Source organism: Xenopus laevis, chromosome 6L, assembly GCF_017654675.1.
Source record: "Xenopus laevis strain J_2021 chromosome 6L, Xenopus_laevis_v10.1, whole genome shotgun sequence".
In the NCBI taxonomy this organism is placed as follows: Eukaryota; Metazoa; Chordata; class Amphibia; order Anura; family Pipidae; genus Xenopus; species Xenopus laevis.
The window spans coordinates 95,591,243-95,618,530 of NC_054381.1; the positions used below are offsets into that span (position 1 = coordinate 95,591,243).

At 39.0% G+C, this 27,288-nt stretch overlaps 1 protein-coding gene across 1 annotated transcript in view; it reads left to right on the forward strand.

The window, feature by feature from the left end:
- Positions 1-5,040: 5,040 nt before the first annotated feature.
- Positions 5,041-27,288, forward strand: part of gcnt2.2.L (glucosaminyl (N-acetyl) transferase 2 (I blood group), gene 2 L homeolog) — a 39,267-nt gene continuing 17,019 nt past the window's right edge. Inside the window, 1 exon segment of the mRNA NM_001091721.1 lies at positions 5,041-6,150. Coding sequence (NP_001085190.1) covers positions 5,229-6,150 — 922 coding nt within the window. The 5' untranslated portion in view covers positions 5,041-5,228.

Genomic DNA, 27,288 nt, shown 5'->3' on the forward strand with positions numbered 1-27,288 from the left:
ATGACTTTTGGCCATCTTAAATATATTGTAAAATATGGACAAACAATCCCTGTTTTGTAAAAAAGTGGAGGGCATTTTTGAAAGCTGTAATCGCAACATAGCATAGCATTTCTTGTCTTTGTATATATGAATTTTCTCTTTCTTGTTTGGGGATGGCCACAACTTTCCCTTTTGCTGTAGTTGATGACTCAAGCCTGAACCTCTCACTGCCCATATGCTATTAAAATAGATGCTATTAAGATGTTCATTTCATGAAGATGCTACTTGAACCATTGGTGTGAGATTGGATCTGCATTTGTTATTTAATTCGATATGGTTTTTTTTATTTCACTGTATCTGAACCCTTCCACCAGACTCCTCTGTCTACTTAATGCAGCACTAAAACCAAAGCATAATTAATAATGTTACTCATTCACTATGTGCTAATTGATGTGAATACAGGAGATGAGAGGTACATTCAGCACTTTCTACCACCCAATCATCCCAAGCTCTGCCTCCTTCATATATTATTTAGTGAATCTACTGTAAGTGGTATGCCCCGTGTGAGGAACAGGTCTAGTTAACGTTGTTATCATCTCCCTAGAGAGTTGGTCCATGCTCTATTTTCTAAAAAAGTATGAGGGTAATTTTATTCTGAAAAATTAAACTGTAAAAAGATTCTAGATAATTTATATAGCTGTTTTGTGTTAAAAAAAATAACAAAACAAAAAAATACAGCAAGCAAGATATCAGTTCCAATGCCCAGTAAAATCTTATTATGTTGATAAACAGATGAGATCAATAAAACGGGGCTGCCCACTTGTATGAGCAAATGAAACTTCATTCAAATACATAGGCCACATTGAAAATTTTTAAACATTTTTATTCTGAACATTATGTCTTACTTTACAGAAGTGTGAGATTTGGGACAAATTTATATAACAAACAAAATGTTTGTGGAGGAGGTAGAAATATTATTAACACATATTTTATAAGGCGCCAACTAATTCCACAATGCTACACAATAAATGAATGTACACAGTTAACATACAAAATGGCATCCAGTATCTGATACAAGACATAAAGATGCCCCTGATCAATGGAGCTGTTATATTCCCTATCTGTTCCTTAAGGCATCAGTTTCTATTATGTTGCACAACATCTCAGAAATCTGACTACATTGCCCTCTATAAACACACATTTTAGTGATTGTGCTACTTTGAACCAGTATCTACAGCTGTATATAAACACAAAATGTTTGTGGAGGAGGTAGAAATATTATTAACACATATTTTATAAGGCGCCAACTAATTCCACAATGCTGCACAATAAATGAATGTACACAGTTAACATACAAAATGGCGTCCAGTATCTGATACAAGACATAAAGATGCCCCTGATCAATGGAGCTGTTATATTCCCTATCTGTTCCTTAAGGCATCCTATTATGTTGCACAACTTCTCAGAAATCTGACTACATTGCCCTCTATAAACACACATTTTAGTGATTGTGCTACTTAGAACCAGTATCTACAGCTGCATTAACAAGTAATTTACTACTACCCCGCACCCTGTATATTTGATTTGGAAACACTGCTACAGTTTATATAAATAAGCTGTTATTGAGCCATAGGGCAGTCGCATACCTCCCAACTGTCCCCTTTTGAGCGGGACAGTCCCTCTTTTGTCTTTAGCTCAACCTGCAGCCTTGCATTTGTACTGGAAGTCCGTTTATATAATGTTGGGAGGTATGCAGTCATGCAAGCTCAAAAGGGCAAAAAAAGTTTCATGTCTGTACAGCCGATAACCGAAATCAATGGGCATTTGTAGCTCTCACTATATAAAGCACTATAGAAATAAAACTTCTCTGATATTAAATAGGACATTTGTTGGCAAGAATAGTCCATCTTTAGGTACTCAATTAACATATACAAACTATGAATATTTAAAAAAAAATCATGTTATTGGTTCTTTAAAGGGCTGGTTCACATTTACATTAACCTTTAGTATGTTATAGAATGGCCAATTTTAAGCAACTTTTCAATTGGTCTCCATTATTTATTTTTTAGAGTCTTTCAATTATTTGTCTCCTTGTTCTAACTCTTTCCAGCTTTGTTTTTAGATTGGGGGTCACTGACCCAATCTAAAAACAAATGATCTGTAAGGTTACATATATTGTAATTGCTACCTTTTAATACTCATCTTTCTATACAGGCCCTCTGCTATTCATATTCCAGTCTCTTTTGCAAATCAGTGCATGGTTGCTAGAGTAATTTAGACCCTAGCAACTAGAGCAAAATTAAAAAAGCTGCTGAATGAAAAGCTAAATAACTGAAAAACCACATTCAATAAAAAATGAAAACCAAATGCAGATTGTCTCAGAATATCACTCTCTACATCATACTAAATGTTAACTCAAAGGTGAGCAACCCCTAAGTAGGGGATCCATAAGTAGGCTGTTTATGTTTTCTGGGAGTTGTAGTTAAACAGGTAACCGGTTAGGGAAACAGGCAGCCATTAGGGGGACACAGGGGGTACTCTAAACATGGGCCCGTTAAAAAGGGGATCCCCAAGAGATGTGAAAGTGTAATTCACAAAGGGGGCAAGGCAAGGCTTATGGGAAATAGGCAGTGTTTGGGTGGATCATGGGCTTGATTTTGACATGAAGGGGAGTGGCTGGATTGATCACAGCCATGACCATTACAATATACAATGGAACATTTATTTTCATTTGGACGCCATTTTACTTGTACCCACAACCCAGGATGCTCACGTGACCAACGGGCTAATAAATGTGACCACCTGGGGCCCATAGCCCTGCTAACTTAGTTATAGGGGGCCTCATGATTGCTGTTAGCAGCCCTTTGGCCACAAACTGGACATCTTTGCAAGCAGTGAACCCAGAAGTGCAGCCAAGCAAAAGTAGAACAGGGAGGAAATATATATAGGACATATTGAAAATTGTGGAAGACTCTCTCTGTCAAATGCTTAGTATCTATGGAATATAAACATTATTTTCACTGTAGTTTTTAATATTGATCCCTATCATGTGACACCTCTCTATCCACATAGGTACATTATTATACCATCCTTCCCTCTCCTGCAAAGTGTATGTCATTTTACCCTCTCCTCCATTATGTTACTGATACCTGTTCTTCTTGCCAGTTAAAAAGCCACCAACCCTCACCCCCCACTGATAAGAAGACACCTTTCCAATTTCCCAGTTAATAAGTCATCTATTTTCCCAATCTAATCTACCAGTTCTTTTACTGTCCTTCAGTTAATATGCCACTTGTCTATTCCTTCCCAGTTAATAAACCACTCATCCCTTATTGATATGCCAGATGCCCTTTCACATTAGTTAACATCCCATCTACATCCCTGATCTTTAGTTAATATGTGATTTAGGTCAACCTAGTAAATAGATACAAGTTTACACTGCAAATTAGCATAGAAAAAAGAGAGTAAGCAAAACTGCCAAAACCACCTTGTGCCATTGTCCTAAGGTCTATGATATCCGAGGCATGACGGTCTTCAATGCACATTTTAGCATAGGGCTACTTACATTGCTTCCTGTTGCTGGGGGACAAACAAAGGTAATCATTAGTGTTTTGATCAATGCTACTTGCTAGGTTGGTAAAATACCCCCAGTATGGGGCATTTCAATTTCATGGCATAAGACCTTAAAGAAAAAATTGATGTGGAATGTAGCAATGATGCACTTTTATCTTCATGTACAAGCTCTACACCTATCATTAGTGATGGGCCAATTTGTCCCGTTTCGCTTCGCCACGAATTTCATGAATTTCCCGTATAATTTGCAAAACTGGCGAAAAACTCGCAAAAAAAGCAATTTTGATGCCGGCAACAATTTGAAATGAGCGCCGGTGTCTAAATTGTCGCCGAATTTCGCCAGCGAATTTTTGGGGCAAATTTGCGAATTTATTCGCCGGTGGCGAAACTAGCAAATTATCCTGAACAATATCAATGTACCGTGGAAAAGTTTGTTTGTTTTGTTTGCTGCTGGAGGCATAAGTGGTGAATAGTAATGTCACAATGGGGTGGGTGGAAGCAAGAGTTTGGCCGAACCCACCCAATAGAGAAGAACATGTGTATGCTCGTCCTGCAAGTTTTGGGTTAACCTGCTTCTCACATCAGCCCATTAGCCTATTGTTATTGCTACTTTTTATTACTCTTCTTTCTATTCAAACTCTTTTCTATTCAGATCACAGTCTCTCATTCAAATCAATGAATGGATGCTAGGTTAATTAGACCCTGGCAACCAGATTGCTTAAATTGCAAACAGGAGAGCTACTGAATACAAAGCCAAACGACTCAAAAACCACAAGTAATAAAAAAAAATAAAAACCAGTTGCAAATTGTCTCTTAATATCACTCTCTACATCATACTAAAAGTTACTTTAATGGTGAAAAAAACCTCTTTAATGTCAGGGCAAAAAACCTTCACAAGAAATGTTAAAAACAGTCAAAACATAAAGCTTTGCACTATCCAATTGTCCTGCTGCGTGTTGCTGTAAAAATGGAACAGAAATAGAAGAAGAAGAAGAAGGTGAGGTCAACCTACAAACGTATTTCTCACAGTGTAATTTCACTGCAGTGCTTTTACATTTTCCCTTGCACCAACATCTGGCACATCATACCTGTACAGACAAATCCACCTGTTTTCTTTCGGCTAGTATCTGTATAATTAGATATCTTTGAATGTCAAACTTTAATTTTCACATACAATCTACTTAGTTTTAACCTTGCTTTTCCTTCCTCATACTTATTTTGATGAATGCTAGCAAGCACAGCAGGATATTATAACGCCATACAATAAAGAAATACATACTCGCGTGTGTTTAAAAAAAATAGACATGACTTATAGTAAAGGAAAGGAGAACGAGTTGGCTGCAAATAACATGAAGGGGGAGCAGATTAAGCAGCCAGTGACATGTTGGTGGTTGCTAGTACAATAACCAATCAGTTCTCAGTTGCTTTAATATGCAAATTGAAAGTGAACAGAAGGTCATCAAAGCATTCTGCAGCTAGCACAAAATCAGATGCCGACTGGAAGAGAACACAGGCTGGTGTTGCAACTGACATGGCACAGACGCACGGTGTAAAACGCAGCAAAGTGCCATCTATGTCGGCACAAAGAAGAGACAAGGCAACTCCTGCAACACACAAGATATTTGCCTAATACTGCATCTGTCTGGACGTACAGCACTCCCAGGAATTTTTCTTCCATGATGACTTCTTGGGTGCGATGTATTTTCCCTATCCCTGTCCTGAGTGTTACAGTTCTGCTCTTATATTATAACAGCAGTCTTTTAAAATTTGCAGGTCTCCATAGGTATAATATCACTGAGGAGAAACTACTATTAGCTGAAACTTGTGAGTCTTTCATAAACGGACAGAGATCCTTTGCCTCGGAATCAACATTGCAGACAGCTTTTGAACAATCCAGCTGCCCTGAGTATGTCAGGCAAAATCACTTCATCATGTCTCCCCTTTCAGAAGAAGAGGCTGCCTTTCCGTTAGCCTATATAATAACAATGCACAAGGAATTTGATACATTCGAGAGACTGTTCAGAGCTGTCTACATGCCCCAAAATATATACTGTATCCATGTTGACGAGAAGGCGACTGCTGATTTCATGCAGGCTGTGGGCAGTTTAGTACAATGTTTCCCCAATGCGTTTCTTGCATCAAGAATGGAACCGGTGGTGTATGGTGGAATATCCAGACTCCAGGCTGATCTGAATTGCATGAAAGATCTTGTGGCATCAGATGTGCAGTGGAAATATGTCATCAATATGTGCGGGCAAGATTTCCCTTTAAAGACAAACAAGGAAATAATACATCATATTAAATCATTTAAAGGGAAAAATATAACCCCCGGGGTATTACCACCTGCCCATGCAATACCAAGGACCAGATATGTTCATCGGGAGGATATAGTCAATTCACGGGTAATAAGGACAAATGTCGTAAAGCCTCCCCCTCCTCACAATATTACAATTTATTTTGGCTCTGCCTATATTGCACTCACAAGGGAATTTGCACAGTTTATTCTAGAAGATCAGAGAGCCATTGACCTGTTACTGTGGTCCAAGGACACTTACAGCCCTGATGAGCATTACTGGGTGACACTGAACAGAATTCCAGGTAAGATTTCTTGATTACTTTACCATTACAATACAAGTCATGTGCAGATGATTTCAATTAGAACGGTTAGGAAGTTTTACAATAGAACCTCAGAAAAATATAAAATATATCTGCATCTCCATCCAACCTACGTGTTTCGCACCATTTGGGGTGCTTAGTCATGGGCTAATAGCTGGCACAGTCAGCCCTACATACCATGTTCCAGTCAGACAGCATTCAGGCCATTGATATATATGTCATGACAGCTCCAGCACTGAAACTATGGGTATGTGCTATCCTTCTGTTGAATAATACAACACATATATTTTGGTTCTGTAACAAGTGTGTTGCCATAACACATGCTTATCTCTGATCAGTTTAGTTTTAACATAAAAAAAATATTTGTTATCCTAAAATAAACATGGAGCTGATGGTGTGAGAATTTGATGGAGGGGGGAAAACTTGCCTCCTCTGTGTTATTTATGTGCTGACTATATAAAAGAACTCATCTTGGAAAACTGTTTCCAAAATAGTACAAAGGTGGCCATACATGGGCAGATTTACAATTCGTCCCACTGAGACAAAACTTTTCTGCCTGTGTATGGGCACCTCCGATGGGCCTGCCTGTCTGATATCTGGCTGCCAGTTTGGCATGTGGTTCTGTCAGTACAGAGACATACAGGACCTGGTGGGCTCACATGGGCACAGCTCAATGTGCCATTAACCTAAGGCAGTGATCCCCAACCAGTGGCTTGTGAGAAACATTGTTATGTACAGTATCCCAAAACCCAGAACAGACACCACCAAGGTTACGGTCACGGCTCACACTTCTGCCAATAACAGCTGTCTTTTACTTTGGCAGGAGTACTCTGTTGCTGCCAGGCAGGGCAGGAAGTAGGGGTAGGCAGAAGAGGCAGCTGCCTAGGGTGCAACGATTGAGGGGCACTGGGCAGCTGCCTATTCTGCCTACCACTAGACCGGAGGCACCTTCCACCCAGCTTGTGCGCTCCCCTACCAAGCACATACACGCTCCCTACCAAGCACATACGTGCATAACGTCTCTGTGCACGCGCACATGTGATGCCACCGCGCATGCACGTGCAACGACACCGTGCATGCGTGTGAGCCACAGTAGAAGGCGGGGGCGAACTGGCCGGCTGGGTTGCCTAGGGCACTCGGCCGGCCTGGCCCGCCTCTGCTGCCGGGTCTCAAAAGTACCAGGGTGTAAGTTCTGGGCAAGGGAACCGTAACGGGCAACAGGAGGAATGGGGTTAGAGGAAAGCGTAGTCATAGAACAGGCCGAGTCAAAACCAGATGGAATCAGGAGCCAGAAGTGTAGTCAACAGTGCTGGGTCAGGCGCCCTGGGCAACCTGGCCAGTCATGTGGCCTCCCATGCCCTGCTGCATGAATAGGCTATGCGCGCACAGTCCCTCTCCACCGGGAACAGCCGGCACGAGAGTGGACAGGACTAGGGGTAGGAGGCAGAGAACTTATGGTGCATGCCTGGCCCCAGTTTTGTGCCCTAGGCACGCGCCTACTTTTCCACCCCTAGTTCAAGCCCTGGTAGTCAAGGACCAGGTCCGGACAGAGAATTAAAATAGGCCTTGGCATTTAAGGTACACAGAGGCCCAATCAGCCCACACAGAAGCCCAAACAGCCCCCACCAGCCCACTAAATTCTGACTTTCTATGGCACCTTATAGCAGACCCTCTGGCATTTGCCAGAACCCAAAGATTGCCAGTCCGGGCCTGTCAAGGACACAGGACGGGTCAAACCAAACAGTAAATGCAGTACAAAGTCAGGATCCAAAAGAATGGTCAGTAACAGGCTTATAGTCAGTACAGGCAGCAAATCAGCAATAGTCAGGGACACTCAAGGGGCAAGAATAAGAAACCAGACAATAAGCACACCCAGAAACTCTGGACAATAGACCTATGTTGGACAATGTGAATTGGAGCGTGGTGGCTCTAAATGTTTGAAATTCGTGCCAAGCGCAATGTCACCTGGTATGCTGAATGTCAAACCCAAAATCGACGCACGCCAGCTGTGCAGGTATTATTAAATTCACCAACCACCAACCCCTTGGATGTTGCTCCAAGTGACCTCAAAGCAGGTGCTTATTTTTAAATTCCTTGCTTGTAGGCAGGTTTGTAACGCACAAAAACCATGTGCACTACCAAACGAAGCCTTCTGCAGGCTGCTAGTCAACATGGTGCTACTATATTGCCAAGCATGCCCTTATTTGGCACCTCCTCAAACTATTTTCATGATTGTGTTACTCTTTTTACATTTGAATGTGGCTCACAGGAAAAAAAGGTTGGGGACCCCGGCCTAAGAGTTATATGGTACACAGGGACACCTGGGACAGGTCTGTGCTACCTGCGGGTGACAAATCTCCCAAAATACCTTTGTATTAGTGCCAGTCGGAATTTCCAGCTATATGAATTGCATAATTAAATGAAGGTGAAGGTAATTTACGGATTGTGTGTGCAAATCAAGTAGAAGACAATGTCAGGCAATTACATATTCTCATATCTTTTAGCACCAAAGATTCCTACTAACATGAATGCAAAGGTATATTCGGGAAACTGGTTGCCCACAAGTATTGTAGATTTCCGGTGGGAGACAAATCTCCCTTTGTTTCATTACACTAAAAATGGCACAATAACAAAACTGAATAAAAGCAAACAGTCAGATTAAAGCAAATATAGGCTTTACTGCATCTTAGCAATTGTTGACATCAACGTGTTTCGATCCTCTAGGGACCATCGTCAGGATATATATATATAGCTAAATATATATTATATATCCAGACTGCTCAGGAACCTGGGGTCTTCTGGATAACGGATATTTCTGTAATTTTTATCTTCATACCTTAAGTCTACTAGAAAATCCTCCTTTAAATAGGATGGGTTTACTTCCAAATATATACAGTGTATATATATATATATATATATATATAAATAGACACACAATGGTTGCAAAACCAATTGAATAGCAAATATATATGATAGATAGGAAGATAGATGATAGATGATGATAGATAGATAGATAGATAGATAGATAGATAGATAGATAGATAGATAGATAGACTCAGCCTAACCACAGAGGATGGGAGGTTTTATTCTCCTTTAATGGGCTGTTAATCAGATTTTACTATTGAGTTCATATTAGCCGCCCCACCAATGTGGCTAAAATGAGGAGTTTGAGTTATGACTGTAAATGGAGTTAAGGTCACAAATGGCATGTTCTGCTCTAGATGTTAAAAGCCTTTCAGATTTAAAAGCATATTTTGCACTACATTGGGTTGCTATTTTGGGTTGCGCTAATGTCAAGTGCGGGAGTTGAGCTGGCCATACAAGGCTTGCCAATGGATGCTGATTCCAGTATATTGGCCTGTGTTTTTATTCAAAACACAGGTCAGTCATTGATGAGGTCCTCTCACGATAGGTGTGCATAGGTGATACAATTGTTAGCCTGGGGGAGCAAACAGTAAGAATAGCTTTACCATACTGGGACACAATCTAGCTATAGCTATAGTTCTTTTCTCAAATTAATGCCAGCAACATTCATTCCTTGAGTGCACTCATAACTACTGTAATGTCTTACTTGAACTAATAATATTTATAGATAAGGAGGCCCTCTCATATTGGGATGCCAAACTAATGCCATCACTGTATTTCCCTAAGTAGGTTTCTGCTGATGGCACTATAATATAGACCATTAAATTGGACAATAAATATAGTAACTACTTGACAACACTGAAGTATTGTCCTGCTATCAATGTCTATAAAATATTAAAATGCTACATAATTGAACACAGTTCAAAGAGTGAATAAACAATTGCCTGTGCAAACTAAGTTTATTTATCATAAGAGCAAAGTTGGCTATACAGAGAGCAATATAACCGAGCAGATGGACAGATTTCAACCTAATTGTGTCTTCCAGTAGAGGGAATTTAAATAGGCCATTCTTGTGATTCCTTTACATTAGGAGAATTATACCATACTTGTCAAATCTCCAGGATTTCTCAGGAGTTAACTGGTTTTGGACCTAGAGCAAACTGCATTCCCCACATTTTTTTAAATTTGCCCTGCACTCCCCCTATTTTTTCAATTTCCCCTGCATTCTCCCTATTTTTTCAATTTCCCCTGCATTCTTCCTATCTTTTCAATTTCATATTCATAATATTACATTTTAGGGTTTGGTTCTCCTTAAACCAGTGCCGGCCAAGTTGTCATTGCTCCCTGCCATCCAATCTAGCCCTCCCCCACCAATGCCACCTGGTACTTGCTTACCTCAACCCTACCAGCCAGTTTACTGACTCCATTGGTCACCCCCAAAGCCCAGAACAGTCGCCTATGTTGGCTACCCCTAGTTCCAGCCCTGCACTTAACCCAGTATTGGCAGAGTGCCAGCAGTAATCTCCTTATCTATATTCCCTGCAGATTTATCAGCACTTAAGAAAAGTATCATTTGCTAAGGAAAGCTGCAATGAGTCAGCCTATGTCTGCAACTGTCCATGTGCCTTCAGGCCTCCAGGCACTTCCAGTGCATAATGCTGTAAAGCTTGACTATATTTAACAATACCTGATGTGGGGGCACATGTAATATGTTATACATGGGAATAAACAAATGTATCCAGACTTTCTTAATAACAAAATACATTTGTTTACATACATTCATGTGGTAAAACATATTAAGAGAATCAGTAAATGATAAATTCCCCCAAAATGACAGTACATGAACTTTTTTTAAACTAGCTTCTAAATAGTGATGGGCGAATTTATTCACCAGGTGCGAATTTGCGGCAAATTTGCGCGATTCGCCGCCAGCGAATAAATTCACGAAATGCCCGCAAAGATTCGCGGCAAAAATTCGCAGACGTCAAAAATAATTTCCGAAAAAACGGACGGCGGCGCCAAAAACGGGCGCCGGCGTCGAAAAAACGGGCACGGGCTTCAAAAACGAGACGCCTGCGCGAATTCGCGCATTTTTTGCCATTTAGCGAATTTTGCGAAGCGAAACGGTGCAAATTCGCCCATCACTACTTCTAAATGCTGATGTAAAATTAAAATAAAATATATACACTTCCCTGAACATGTTTCAACCTTCATTTTTAAATAAGCGATTTAACGATTGCTGGGGGCCCAGGGGTCTTTCTAAAGCAGCTGTAACTGTTCTAAATAGATGCATTAGTTGGTACATTTCTTTGGCCCTGCTGAGCAGAATCTCTGGGTTTCATTAAAGGCAACTGTTAGAATTGATACAATAGTTAATATTCCACAGATGCTGCTGAGAAATGTATCAACTAATGTAGCAAATTGTAACAGTTTAGAATCTACACCTGGATTACTGAGCTGCCAGACTGAAACATCAGAAACAGGAAAATTAAAATTAAAATTTTGGAAAAACTGTCCAAAAAAAAAAATAAAACATGGAAAGCAAGTGAGAAAAGTATTTGTTTGGATGACGGACAATTAATGTCTTTTTTCCAACACAACCCATTATGCAAGCTATTATTTGGATTGCTTATAATTTGACACTCCAGACCATGAGGCTTCTTAAAGGAGAAATCAACCTGTGTGGAAAAAAACCTTTATCCCCCACCCCAGGTAGCCCTCCCTCCCTCCTCCCCCCAGGCGAACTAACTCCTCAGGGAGATGCCCCATACTCCATACTTACCCCCTCGGCACAGATTCTACCAGCAAAGTTCCACGCGTCCATCTTCCGGCTCCTCGGTAAGCTGACTGAGAGATCGGTCTCATCTCCCCAGGGGGTAGTTAGCCTGGTGGGAGGAGGGAGGGATACCTGTGGTGGGGGGTACGGGTTTTTTTCCCCACAGGTTGATTTCTCCTTTAAAGGGGTTGTTCACCTTCCAACACTTTTTTCAGTTGAGTTGGTTTCAGATAGTTCACCAGACTTTTTCCAATTGCTTTTAATTTTTTATGTGTGACCTCGGAAGGGGGAATCGCTAACCCTGTAAACTGTTCTAAATTGATACATTATTTGATACATTTCTTATCTTTGGCCCTGCTGAGCGAATCCCTGAGTTTCATTAAGGGTAAGGGCACACCTGGCGATTCGGGGAGATTTAGTCGCCTGGTGACTAATCGCCTCGTCTTTGCGGCGATTAATCTCCCAATATCAACAACAGTTCAGAACCTGAATTACTGAGCTGTCAGACTGAAACACCAGAGACAGGAACATTCAATTTTTAGATTTTGGGAAAACGGAAAAAAATAAAACATGGAAAGCAATTGAAAAAAGTCTTTATTTCTGGCGAACAATCTGAAAACAACTCAACTGAAAAAAGTTTTTAAGGTGAACAACCCCTTCAAAAAGATGTAATCAGTTAAAAAACAAATAGGATTGGTTTGCCACCAATATGGATTTATGCAGCTTGATTACCATCTAATACAAGGTACTGTTATATTTTTACAGAGAAAATGAAATCATTAAAATATTAGTTTGTACCCCAAAGATGTAATGATATTACCTAAATATACTAGAAAGTGGGAAACGGAACTACAAATCAAATATTCTGAAGAGCAGTGGAATGCTTGGGAAAAATATGGGAAAAAATATTCAAAATAATTAATATAGTATATGATCATACGGTATTTCACTGCATTAAAAAAATCAAGCTGAGAATGTATGTCAAAATGTTCTTTATTTCTTGTCCTTTTGAACAAATGTGAGAAATACATTCTATCGTATGTTTTTTTTCTGTAAAGCTTTAATAAATACAAAGTTTAAAAAAAAAAAAAATTAATATAGTAACAGGAATGGATGTACCTAAAATTCCTTCTATAGGTCTTTTATCTATGCTCCCAGGAAATGTACTTAAATATAAAAGGTCATTAATATGATTCTGCCTAAGTGCCACTAGAGCTGTAATACCTAGGGGCACATTTACTTAGCTCGAGTGAAGGATTAGAAGAAAAAAAACGTCGAATTTCGAAGTTTTTTTTAGCTATTTCGACCATCGAATTGGCTACTTCGACCTTCGATTCAAACTAAAAATCGTTCGACTATTCGACCATTCGATAGTCGAAGTACTGTCTCTTTAAAAAAAACTTCGACCACCTACTTCGCCACCTAAAACCTACCGAGCACCAATGTTAGCCTATGGGGAAGGTCCCCATAAGCTTTCTAAGCATTTTTTGATCGAAGGAAAATCGTTCGATCGATGGATTAAAATCCTTCGAATCGTATGAAATGCGGTAAATTCTTCGACTTCGATATTCGAAGTCAAAGGATTTAACTTTGATGGTCGAATATCGAGGGTTAATTAAACCTCGATATTCGACCAATAGTCAGTAGCGTCACTAGAGGGGGCGGGCCCTGGTGCCCCCTCCGTACGCCCGCATTTTCAGTGGCGCACGGGCTGCCGGGGGGGGGCCTGAGGGGGTGCGGGCCCTGGCCCGCTCGCATCCCCTGCTCCTCCGGTAGTTCCGCCACTGCCAATAGTAAATAGTAGATAGTAGACTTTGGAAGTCCACGATTCCCCCCTCAACAATGGAATGGTTTGAAGAAATGGGTAATACAAGATACGAGATACTTCGTTATGTATATGAGAAACATGAGATATTTATAAAGACATGGACAACTTGGGTTGTGTTTATGGAGTCAGATCAATATAAATTACTGTACTCGGACTAGGAGCTCACTATATGTATATATGTTAAATGATACTTGGGAAATATGATCGGGTCAACAGGTTATCCTATAAGTAGAGCGTAAAACGGCCGAGCGACTACCTTCACCTTTAATTTTATTATTTCTACTATTATTTTTGTCCTATATTCTTTTCTTTATTTTTTCTGCCTTCTTTATATACCACCTCTGACACTCTTAAAAGGTATATTTCATTGGTAAATTGTATAATTTGTCTCTCATCTTAAGCTGCACATATAAATCAGGCATAGCTGGTCTCCAGACCCTAAGTTATGTACATTTGATTCAGAGTAACTTGGGACAGCATAATCAACAAATACATTTTTATTGCAAAGCTCATAGATAGTTTATTATGTTAGAGAATTATGTATGTTTCAATATGATATGTGATCTGTGTAATTTTTATAAGGCATTTTAAATGCTCAATATCTCTGATGTCATATGCTTGCGCTGATGATACCTACAACTTCATTATGTTATGCTATGACTGTAAAATTCTTTCAATAAAAACAGAATATACAAAAAAAATATTAGTTTGTTCTAATAAAACGCTTTTTAGAGAACAGGTTTCCAGATAATAGATCCCCTAACTGCAAATTGCAAAAGCAACCAGGACAGCACTTCCTTGTACATTTACAATGTACATTATTTATATACCAGATTTTAATTCCTCTTTATAATTTCTTGAACACCTCACAATAGTTAATGGATTTCAGTTTCTTTCACCTTCCTATGTCTGTAAGTTCCCAACAGTTCCCAACCGGAATAGGGTTTTCCTTCGTTTTATGTGGTCCATAATCTTAGTTCAGTTTATAGTTATATCTATTTGTAGCCGTATTTGAATTATGAATGTATTATACAGAGGTGCAGCACAGTGCAAGTAGCACTATACAGGTATGGGACCTGTTATCCAGAATGCTCAGGACATGGGGTTTTCTGGATAACAAATCTTTCCATAATTTAGATCTTTATATCTGAAGTCTACTAGAAAATCATGTAAACATTAAATAAACTCAAGAGGCGTGTTTTGCTTCCAATAAGGATTAATTATATATCAGTTTGGTTAACTAATTATTACAGAAAAAGGGGTAGTAATTTGGTAGACAGCCTTCCCTTAATTCTGAGCTATCTGAATTATGGATTTTTCGGATAACGGATCCCATATCTGTATAAGTACAGTGCATATGTATGTAACTGTAAACTCCATCCTGGTATGGTTCTATGAGCATATCTAAGTGCCAGTATTATGTGAATGTGCAGTGGCTGTGCTAGAAATACGCAACTCATCTCAACAAAATTGCATGTGTGGTAAACCAGATTTAGCATATAAAATTTTTGACTTCCTGCTTATACTTCCTGCTTATACTAAATTTTTTGACTTCCTGCTTTTGACTTCCTGCTTATACTCCTGCTTATACTTTGACTTCCTAGCTATACTTTGCATAGCTAAAATCTACAGAGTAGTATTACCTTTTAATATATGGGCTAAAACGTACAAGAATGATTTATTCAGAGCAGGAGTTAGAGAAAAGAGGACCCATGACAATGCAGGAAGGCTGGGACTCCTTTCTCAGGACAGTGAATAAAATCCATAATCAACCCTCCAGTTTTTGATAAACTACAACTCTCAGTACCCCTCGACAGATATTTGGTTCTCACTTGGTTTCTGGGAGTTGCAGTTCAACAACTAAGTATCTAAATTGTTATCTGTCTTTTACTATTACAAGTATTACAGGCTCGGGCCCTGGGATTTTTCAGATAAGGGGTCTTTCCATAACTTGGATCTCTATACCTTACGTCTACTAAAAAAAATCATTTAAACGTTAAATAAACCCAATAGGATTGTTTTGCCTCCAATAAGGATTCACTATATCAAAGTTGGGATCAAGTACAAGGTACTGTTTTATTATTACAAAAAATAAAAGAAAATGAGATTGTGAATTATTTGATTAAATCTATGGGAGATGGCCTTTTCATAATTCGGTGCTTTCTGTATAACGGATCCCATACCTATACTAACATTTGCATCAAGCATCACTTTTATTTGCCTGAAGGCAACACTAACAGCAGCTGGGGCAGAGGTCACAGGTTGGACATTTTACGTGATATGATTTTGGAATTAAGATTTTAGAACAGCATGCACAAAACGTATCATCTCTTATATGAATAGAAAAGAGATTTATACGACAAAATGTGACTAGATCTGGAAAGAAATGTAATGTCTACATCTAGGTAGTTTAGGAGAATAACCAACAATGCAAAAATGCAGAAACGTTTCAAAGAAACACACGAAACAGCACAGACATGATACATCATATGGAAAAACAAGCCAGACACTGTGTAAGTATTATAATTATAATAAATGCTGTAGTGTATTCAACATCTACCCAGGGCCCTGGGAATTGAACAGATGAAGGCTTGAACAACTGAAATTTAGGTCTACCGCCTGCACGCTGATAAGCTGATATGATAATATTGGGAGGTATAAGCTGTTTAGCCCAGTAAAAAAAAGTTTCAAGAATTAAAAAAAATGCTTATCTGTGTTAAATGTGCCTATTTATTCTCTCTTCTGACCTTCTGGAGCTCTGCTTATTTTCAGTGAACTTCTTATTAAAGGCTGCTGTGTGAGATAAAGTCAGCTACAAGCACAGAAAGTGCTAAAGCGATTGCGTTAAGATGAACGCATACAGGGTTTTGACTGTGGTGCAAAAGTGTTCTCTACCTGGGTGCTGCTCTGCCACCGTATTTCAGAGATTTGCATGCCAATAAGTTTCTAAGTGGCTGTATCATGATTATAAATATGGTACATAAAGATGGAGCAAAAGCATCTGGCACAGTACTGAGCATCAAGCCACTGAAAGCAGTATTTTTTTTTCTAATTTTTAACAAAGCAGCAGAAGCCAGATGATGAACAAACATGGAGAAGCATGTATAGATGCCTTTAACAGCAAAGGGTGGATTTCTCTTCCGGGCACTCAGAACCCCCCCCCCCCCCCATTTTTGCTGCCCTAAGCCTGAGCTTTTGTGGTCTGCCCATAGATCTGGGCCGGCACAAGTGACGAAAAGTGGGTTTGGAGCAAGTTCTGCAGAACGCAATAACTTATGGAAGAAATGAATGCTCAATTAGCATTACTGATATTGTATAAAGGAGAAAGGGGTTATCAGAGTTTTAACAAACTCAAAACAAGTGAAACAAGCTACATGATGACCAAGTTTACATTTTGTTTGGGAATGTACTGTATACAGTAAATATCTGTGTAAATGTCAGGTACATGCAAGCTTGATAAACCAGGGCCAGCCTGAACAAACAAGATAGCGAAATGCAAAAAATGTTTAAAAAAAAGTATCAAATATTATGCAACACAGAAGAATTTATACAGTTGCTCCCCTTTGGTCTTGCTCTGTAAATATTGCACACTCTCTGCTATTACATGGCAAACATTCTAGGGCTGATTTACTATATCTAAAATGAATGCAAAACAACATCCAAATAAATAGAAAGGCTTGTGCACACCTGCGAACTTGCATTCAGTGGCAATTTGATGATTTTACCTGTTTCAGTGTATATTGAACAAAAGTATCAGGGCACACAGGTTCCAGTATTACCTACATGGTTTGGGGGGGGGGAGGATTATACATTATACAAATAGGTAAAAAAACATGCTGGGTAGAGCCACAGTTTAGACATAAATAAATAGGGCATTGGCAGCAAACAGCAAAGAACATATCAAAAATAGGAAGACATAATTCAATATAAAAGATAAGTAATGTGCTCGAAGCCATGCCAAAGCTGGATTGTGTCAGTTTAATATTAATGAGTCAGCAGATCAGTTTTCCCTACTTTATACAAATAGGGACTATACAAATGTGTAGGTAAAACATGTTTCACTTTTAATACTATTTGTTTAAATCACAAGCATATCACTTGCCTTTCAAATGAATATGCAAACGTTTTGGAAAATAACTTCTGTGTTACTACAATAAAGCATCTTGCAGTGCATGTAGTAGTATGATGGAAATAGGGCTGTTCAGTTAGGGTTAGCTGTCCAGGGCCTGGCACATGAAGGTGTCTGTGCAGAATAGAAGCTGTGGGTGGAAAGAGTGGTGGATGGCAGAGAAAGTGGATTTCACACAAAGAAATGCAATCTAGTAATCAGATTTAGCCAGACAAATGTGTACATGCTTTCACATCTGAGTAAGTCCATCAGATGTAGGAAATAGAATACAACTAACTAATTGCATTTGCACCCAGACAGAAAACACAGCACTGGATTTTATGCCTGATTGTAACAGAGAAATAAATATAAATGCTGTAAAGGCATACTTATTATAAACCCTTTTTACCGACCCCCCCCGTAACCTCTATACGTCTCTGTGTTGGCAGACCATTTTCTCTGCAAAATTTTTTCAGGTCTAGCAGCTAACAGAAACCAATCAGTACATAACCCTGGCCTTTTCTTTGTGAGTAAACATCTGATTAGTTTTCAGTTGTTGGCACAAAGAGTGCGGGGTTTGGTAAAAATGATTTCCTGTTCCTCTTACAATTAAACTAATTGTCGGATTTGGGCACCAGTGGGGGCAGGGGACTTTAGGATTTCACAGTTGCTATAAAGTAGACCCATGGCATGCTGTTAGATGAAAGGATGTTCTCAGGGTGAGACTGAGCTGGCGGGACACCAGGAAAAAACTTGTCCTCATGGGACCCCACCAGCCCAGCCCCAGACCGGCTTCCCTGATCGACCGCCCCCGAATGAAAGCAATGATATGTGGCATGAGTTTGGAACCCATTGGGCCCCCAATACTCCAGTCTGACCCTGAATGTTCTGCTCAACTTTGCTACACCAGACAAAATTAGGTATTAATACCATGGCTCCCATTGTGTGACACATGCATTTTCATACAAAAGTCAGTTGTACGGAGAGGAGCAGAGGAGTTGGTCAGGAACAATAAAAATAGAACAGGAAAAAATGAGGGGTTTATTAAAGTGGACCTGTCACCCAGACATTAAAAGCTGTATAATAAAAGTCCTTTTCAAATTGAACATGAAATCCACATTATTTTTTTCATTAAAACATTCATAACTGTTATAAATGCATTTAAAAATCTCAGCTGCCAATCATATATTGCCTGCCCATCATCAATGCCTTAGGCATAAAGGCGGGGCTGGCAATTACTTTCCATTCAGCACTTCCTAGATGTCACTGCACTCTCCACATTCCCCTCCTTTCTTACCACCTAATTTTGTAGCCAGTGCATGGGCATGTGCATCAGGTCCTCCATTCTGGTGCATGAATACAATTTTGGAATAATGTAAAGTTTTCCTTAATAACAGTGTTTACAAAATGGCTGCTGCCTGCCTGCTGTGATTATGTATGACAAGACTCAAAGAAGCAAGATTAAAAAAACTTAAATAGTGTAAGTGAAGTTTAGTTTGCTTGACTAACATTATAATATAGGATTTGGAATTATTTCTTAGGGTGACAGGTCCCCTTTAAAGGGGAAGGAAACCTAGTCGGCGCAAACCCCCCACCCCCCCTCCCGTTTGTTGCCCACCCTCCCTCCTCCCCCCTGCCCTACCCGTCCGCTGGCAACAAACGGGAGGGGGGGTGGGGGTTTGCGCCGACTAGGTTTCCTTCACCTTTAAAGGGGAAGACAGGATGCAAAGTGCAAAAAACATGTGCAATCTGCCATGTTTTTCACACTTTGCACACCTTTGGGAATGGGGAATGTTGGAAGTCTAGTAAATACACAATATAGGTGTTGCTCAAGGATGTTGGCAGAGGCTCACCTATGCTAACCACCCACCAACTCCTAAACATTACAGTACTGTAGCTCCTAACTTAGACACTTCTGTTACCCTAGTCTTATTTTCAGTTGTTTTGCTGCCTTGATTTATCTCATAGTAGTTAGTGATGTGTGACAGATGTGACGTTATTTCAAGAGATTTGTCACCTGGGGGTAGAGCATATTTCCCACGAGTGACAAATCACCCTGGTGCCATCACCCCATAAAGATAACATACAATTTCCACGGCTTCTTGCAGCTTAAGCTGGACTGAAACTTGGTTTACTCCATCATATTATCAAGGATTTCATCATGTTGGGAGTGTGACATAAGTGCTGAAACACTTTAGGCAAGGACACCTGGCTCCTTGAACTTTATTAATTGTATTGTTATTTGCTTTTCAGCTTACCTTAAAAATAAATTCAGATATTATTCTTAATAATGGTCACTTTATGAATAATGTTTTGGGAATTAACTATTTTTTAGCCTGACATTCATGATTGCATTTTGTGAAATGCCGGCCAACAAAGGTCTTTTATATACTGGACAAGAAATCTTTGTTGAAGCCTCCTTTTTATTTGGCTCTATTTATGGACTTTTAGAGAGCTATTTAAAGAAACAGTGCTGAGTGTAAGGACATGTGAGAACCATGTGCCAGAAAACACAGCCGCAAGCACTTGTCATACTTATACAGTTAGCTTTTTATATAAAAAGTCTAATCGTTAAAAAGCAAAGTGTGTTTTGCTCGTTATTATATATGAGTCATTTATAATTATTACAAATGTAAAATTATAGGCTCCATTCAAGTAATTAATAATTTAAATAATGTGAACCTCATAAACTCATACTTTTTATATATATGTTTATATACTCAGCTAGGAAATCCATTCACTGTTGAACTTTCCCACCCAGATACAAGAAAAATTTCCCAGGTGTCAGTGGGTCCTCCTGCTCTCCCAACCATTAGGTCTATATCTTGTTCATTAACATTGTGCATTCTCTCGATGCAATTTTGTGCTCTAATCATAATTCATGTAACTCATCCGTTACCACTTCCACATTACCTAAACCTACAATTATTTCCTGTGCAGGGGTATTTTGATGTCAGTGTCAAATATGGTTGCCACTTGGCCGGTATTTTACCGGCCTGGCCGGTAAAAATGATGGTTGATACCAATGTTATTAATAGGGAAAAAAGATAAATATATAGGAAGGTCTGTATTTTTTTTCCAGAAAAGGTGGCAACCCTAGTTTCAAATGATTGCTACAGTAATGTCATTACAACTGATTTTTGGGGTTTAGTCCCTCTGCCACTGCCTTGGACAGACTTAAAACTATGCTTATTTGCTCTTCTAGTTACTCCTGGACACCCAGCCTACAGGACAGCTAGGGCAAGATTTGGGCCAAACACTTGATTTTCTGTTATAAATATACTTACATAGTAGGATGACTTGTATTTACTGCCATAACTCATAAATATACATAACATTTTCACTAAAAACAATGGATAGGACAGGAGCTGTGTTTAGGCAACAGATAGATGTTTTCTACAGCCACAGAACTGATAACAGATACAATGCTATCAGTTCTGTGCCCATTTCACTAATGCAGGATATAAATAACTGGCATGTCAAAGCAATTTATCTTCACTTTATTGTGTTAAAAGTCTTTTACATTTGATAAGGTTAAATCACTAATGCATATCACCAAAAGCTTAGTAAGAAGAATATACATAGCAGATTAGTAGTCAGCACAACTGCAACTCACTTCTTTGGCTGGGTGCACGTCCTCCAATGGCCACCTCCCACTGGTAATATTGGCGAAAAAAGTTAGTCCAGCACCCACTGTTTAGTGAATAAAACGGCCTTTATTGGACCAAGGGCATTACAGCAACGTTTCAGACCAACTGGTCTTTTATCAAGCTTGATAAAAGACCAGTTGGTCTGAAACGTTGCTGTAATGCCCTTGGTCCAATAAAGGCCGTTTTATTCACTAAACAGTGGGTGCTGGACTAACTTTTTTCGCCTAGAAGAATATACATATACATACTTCTTGATATTTTCAAGTTGTTTTTTATACTTGACTTCAGCTTAGCTTTAACGTATCTGGCTGATACCAGCACAGATATAGCAATGAACACAGATACTTGATAATTGCTATATGGTTCAGATATTACAAAGTTTCGATTCACACACACCTAAATAGTCTCGAGTAAAAGGAAAATTTAATTATTTCTGCTTGTATAGGCAATACATATGAAAATACATTATGTATTTAAAGACAAAGACAAGAGATCCACTGCACTCAATCCATTATAAATATATTAAGACATTTTATGCATTATGCTACTAATAATGCCTTACCAGGATTGCTTGTCCATTTATTGCAATATATTTAAGCTGGCCAACTATGTCAAAGTCATCCCTGGTCTGGCCAGTCCTACACTCAACTTTTATCTGATTAATTAAGAATTCTACTGTTTTATTATGCATTTTACATGTTAAAACTCCCAAAGATGGTTACCCCTTTATTGGCCACCTCTGGGATCACCTGACGATAGCTGGACAAGGTGGGAGCTATACAATGGAGCTAGCCACTGCTCCTGTATTAACTATAATACAACTATAAAAGTTGTATTCACCATGAAATAAAGCAAAGAAAAGGAACATTCAAGATGTCATACTTCTTGTTATTTTCTGCAGGAAGGGGTTTCTTAAACCACAAATCCCGTTTAAAAATAAATAAAATAGTTGACTTCTGAACCAAGGAGATTATTTTGTTTTCTTATAGCTTTAATGTATCTGGGCGATACCAGCACTGGATAGCAATGGAACAAAGATACTTGATAACTGATACATGAGATCTTAAAACCAGTTTTGACTCAAAATTGTTTAGAGTAAATAGGAATAAAGGAAAATAAAAATAGGTCTGCTTGTATTGGCAAGATTGATGAAATAACAATTCAGTACTGTATTTAAAAAAAGTGACAGACCAACTAATGCAATCATATTGACAACGATTAAACCCCCTTTGTTTCCATGGCTTAGGTGTCATATAGAATCTTTGTTAGAGAGATACACAAAGCCCACATCCTCCCAAGCCAAAATATAACAGTCCCCTCCTCTGTTTTTAAAGAAAACCTAAACCTTTACAAGAACTCTAACATTGTGTTCCTGAGAAAGGAAATTTCTTAATGTAGACGCATGTGTGGTCAACATAAACGTGATGTACTTAAAAGTACTTCTGTCCAAGCACCCTCCTTGCACTTTTGCATAGTCCCACTAATGGCATTTAAAGGGATCCTGTCAACAGAAAACATGTTTTTTTCAAAACGCATCAGTTAATAGTGCTACTCCAGCAGACTTCTGCACTGAAATCCATTTCTCAAAAGAGCAAACAGATTTTTTTTAGATTCAATTTTGAAATCTGACATGGGGCTAGACATTTTGTCAATTTCCCAGCTGCCCCTGGTCATGTGACTTGTGCCTGCACTTTAGGAGAAAAATGCTTTCTGGCAGACTACTGTTTTTCCTTCTCAATGTAACTGAATGTGTCTCAGTGAGACATGGGTTTTTACTTTTGAGTGTTGTTCTAAGACAGGGATCCCCAACCTTTTGAACCCGTGAGCAACATTCAGAATTAAAAGGAGTTGGAGAGCAACACAAGCATGAAAAATGTTCTTGGGGTGCCAAATAAGTGCTGTGATGGGCCATTTGGTAGCCCATATGAGGATTGTCAACCTATACTGAGGCTCTGTTTTGCAGTGCACCTGGTTTTTATACAACCAAACCTTGCCTCCAAGCCAGGAATTAAAAAATAAGCTCCTCCTTTGAGGCCACTGGGAGCAACATCCAAGGGGTTGGAGAGCTACATGTTGCTCACGAGCTACTGGTTGGGGATCCCTGTTCTAAGATGTACCAGGCAGCTGTTATCTTGTGTTAGGGAGCTGCTATCTGGTTACTTTCCCATTGTTCTTTTGTTTGGCTGCTGGGGGGGGGAAGGGAGGGGGGTGATATCACTCCAACTTGCAGTACAGCAGTAAAGAGTGATTGAAGTTTATCAGAGCACAAGTCACATGACTTGGGGCAGCTGGGAAATTGACAATATGTCTAGCCCCATGTCAGATTTCAAAATTGAATATAAAAAAAATCTGTTTGCTCTTTTGAGAAATGGATTTCATTGCAGAATTCTACTGGAGCAGCACTATTAACTGATTGATTTTGAAAAAACATTTTCTTCCCATGACAGTATGCCTTTAAACATTAAATGCTCTAAAAGTGATCAGACATAATTCCCACTCTAATAATAGTAATAGTGACACTTGCATCTGATTTGCAACATGTACACATGCATTATGTTATTATGTTAATTGGTACAAATTCGCCCATGCCACAATTTGCTGGAATTCTGGGAAAAAAAGCTTCATAACATTTTTCATCAAAGCTATCACATTTATTAGGGGATGAGTTTATAAGCATCGGGGTTTTTTTTCAGGCATACGGGGTCTAGATACCATTTATATCATCATTTTTGATGACCACTGATTAATGTCAAAAGTTTTGCGTTCATTTCTTTCTATTTTAGCAGAGAAACAAATTATTGAAATGATGTAGTATTTTGTAATACATAAAACATTAATATCCTATAATATAAATCCTCATACATGGTGCTAAACGATGTAATAAGTAGCGCTCAGTGAGGCAACATTGTGCCTTTATAGGGTCATGCAAACCTCATTGATTTATGATATGCTTATATTTTACAATAAGGGACAAATTATTCTCTACAGAAATTATATTACTCCCCTTCGAATTTCGAATGTTTTTTTGGCTACTTCGACCATCGAATGGGCTACTTCGACCTTCGACTACGACTTTGAATCGAACGTTTCTAACTAAAAATCGTTCGACTATTCGACCATTCGATAGTCAAAATACTGTCTCTTTAAAAAAAAACTTCGACCACCTAGTTCATCACCTAAAACCTACCGAAGTCAATGTTAGCCTATGGGGAAGGTCCCCATAGGCTTTGCAATCTTTTTTTGGTCGAAGAAAAATCGTTCGATCGATGGATTAAAATACTTCTAATCAAACGATTCGAAGGATTTAATCGTTCGATCATTCGATCGAACGAATTGCGGTAAATCCTTCGACTTCGATAATCGAAGTCGAAGGATTTACAGTAAATCTGCCCCTTGGTCTACAAAACGTAATTTGCAATTTTTTATTAAAATGAATTTTGTAAATTTTAAATGATAAAAAAACATAACCATTACTATTCGCCTTTTACTTTAACTTTAAATACAGTGAGGCCCAGTTTTCATATATTCTCTCCCACATCTAAATGCTTATTAAAGGTTAATAATTACAAGAACAATTCAAGCCTGGGAAGATCTATTTCCGGTACAGTAATTTATTTGAGAAAGCAAAAATGTCATTCTGAGCAAGGAGTCAGCCCTGTGCTTCTGGCTCAGTTATCCTCTCTCTTGGCAACACAGGCCGAGCAGCTCTTGGTGCTTTGTCACATGACATGCTCAGAATTCCCTTGAGGTTGGAATTTATAGAAAGCCTTCTGTAGCTTTATGGGATTGAACTGTGCTAAAGAGATGCTTTGTGCAGTATTTAGAACAAACGGTCTGCTAAAGGAACAACACCAAATCAATCAGTGCAGGTTGTTGATTACTACAAATGTCTCTTTGTTCAGGCTGGAATAAAGATAAACATTTGTTAATATTACTTAGGATGATTATGAATAACCACAATAATAAACATGGGAAAAACTGGGAAAATTGACAAAAAGGATGCACATCATAAACTGCAGGGCTTTAATACAGTTTCTGCAAGCGTGCAGGGGGCATATGTTGGAACTGGCAGAAGCTAAGAAAAGAGCTGTGGTCTATGCCAATTTTTATGCATTTGTGCCAAAAATGGGATGGCCAGAGGCCATTGTTATAGCATTGAAACAGTATTGGTTATACCTTACTAACTGAGAACACAGTTCATACTGAAGCACTACACTTTCAATACATTGGCTGTCATTCAGTACTCTCATTCATGGTCCACAAGGCTGTCATTACGTTCTCCCATGTAATTTTCACTTGTCAGATGGCCATGCAACATGCAAGTGCCATGCCATGCAAGTGTAGAGGCACCTAAGGGTCTGTGTGTAAGCTGCTCATCAGAAGTGAGCTTTCACTAGACATACGAGATGCCTGGGAGTTGCAGTTGAGCATTGCTCCCCTTGAATCTGTGGGTTAGCCGGTAGGATCAATGAGTGGATGTGACAGGCCCGTGTTGCCTTGGGGGGGGGGATTACAGGGGCACCAGGGGGTTCCTTGGCATTCACCTGCAATTTTCTGAGGGCAGGGGTGCAGATGACCTGTGATTGGAGCAAAATTCTGGGTCACCTGCAACTCCACAAGCACAAACTCAGAGGGGGCCCAGAAATATTCTTCAGGGGAGGTCCAGGACCCTAATGTTACATCCTTGCTGATAACCCAAGACAAATTAAATCAGGTCTTTTTGTTTATGCCCAATCAACTGTGGTGCAGCTACACCAGAGGTTAGTAACATGGTTACCTGCCATTATACTAATAATTAGGCTCACTTGGACTAACTTCACACTACTATTTTCAGACACTCTATATCAATTTTATATTAGGTGTGGGTTAATTAAAGACAATTCAGGCTGTTTTACCATAAGTTGATGAGCACCATAGAATTTATTTTTACATGTCATCTTTTAAAATTGGATTTAGGCAGTCACATGTGACCCCACGTGAGGGATAAGAGAATACTTTTTAAAAGGACAAATAAGGACTTTGGAATTATGTCATGAATTGGGCTTTCTGATTTGAGAAAAACTTGTAATATGTCTTTTAAAAGTGGACATTAATCCACCGTTACTGAGAATGCCTCAATTACGTCAAATGGAACCTTTTCTCTTTAATAATGGAGCAAAAGATTAAAAACCAATTTGCATCAGTTATTAATGTGCAATAAAAATCTGTGTGCATGCTGATAATCTTGATCATTTTACTGCTTCTGGCTTATTCTCCTGCTTGACAACGTGGGGCTGTGATGTGCTGGGTGCCTAACACATGAGGTGCACAGAATTTCATTATAAAAAAACCCTCCAGTAGCTTTACAGAACTAAGCTGCTCTAATGTTTAGTATTTAAAAACAAATCCTTTCCTCAGGAAACAAAGGCATCTATTATCTAACTACATCCAACTGATTGCAGGTGGTTCAATATTACAAATGATTCTTATTTCAGGCTGGAATAACCATAAACACTTGTTAGTGGTGCTTAAGGTGACATATAAAAAAGGTTCATTTGGATAATAACATAGATCTGTGATGTATAAACAAATTCTAAACCGCAACACTTAGATAATAGAAACAGGTTTTCAATATGGCACATCAATGGAATCTGCAATGGAAAAGCACTCTGTAAAATGTTTGTTTGGATGGGTATATATTACCTTTAATCAGCCCATGTCGGTTTTGTTCCGTGTAGAGCTGGCCACAGACGTAAAGATAAAGTCCGTAGTGTCTGACATCATCGCGTTTGGCGCAAAATTCGAATATTTAAAGGCACCTTATCCATTTTTCAGGTCTATTGTTAGATAGTTCCTGGGAGTGATTCTGGTTTAATTTACTGTTCCTAGACCCTTACCTGTCCTTGACCATTCC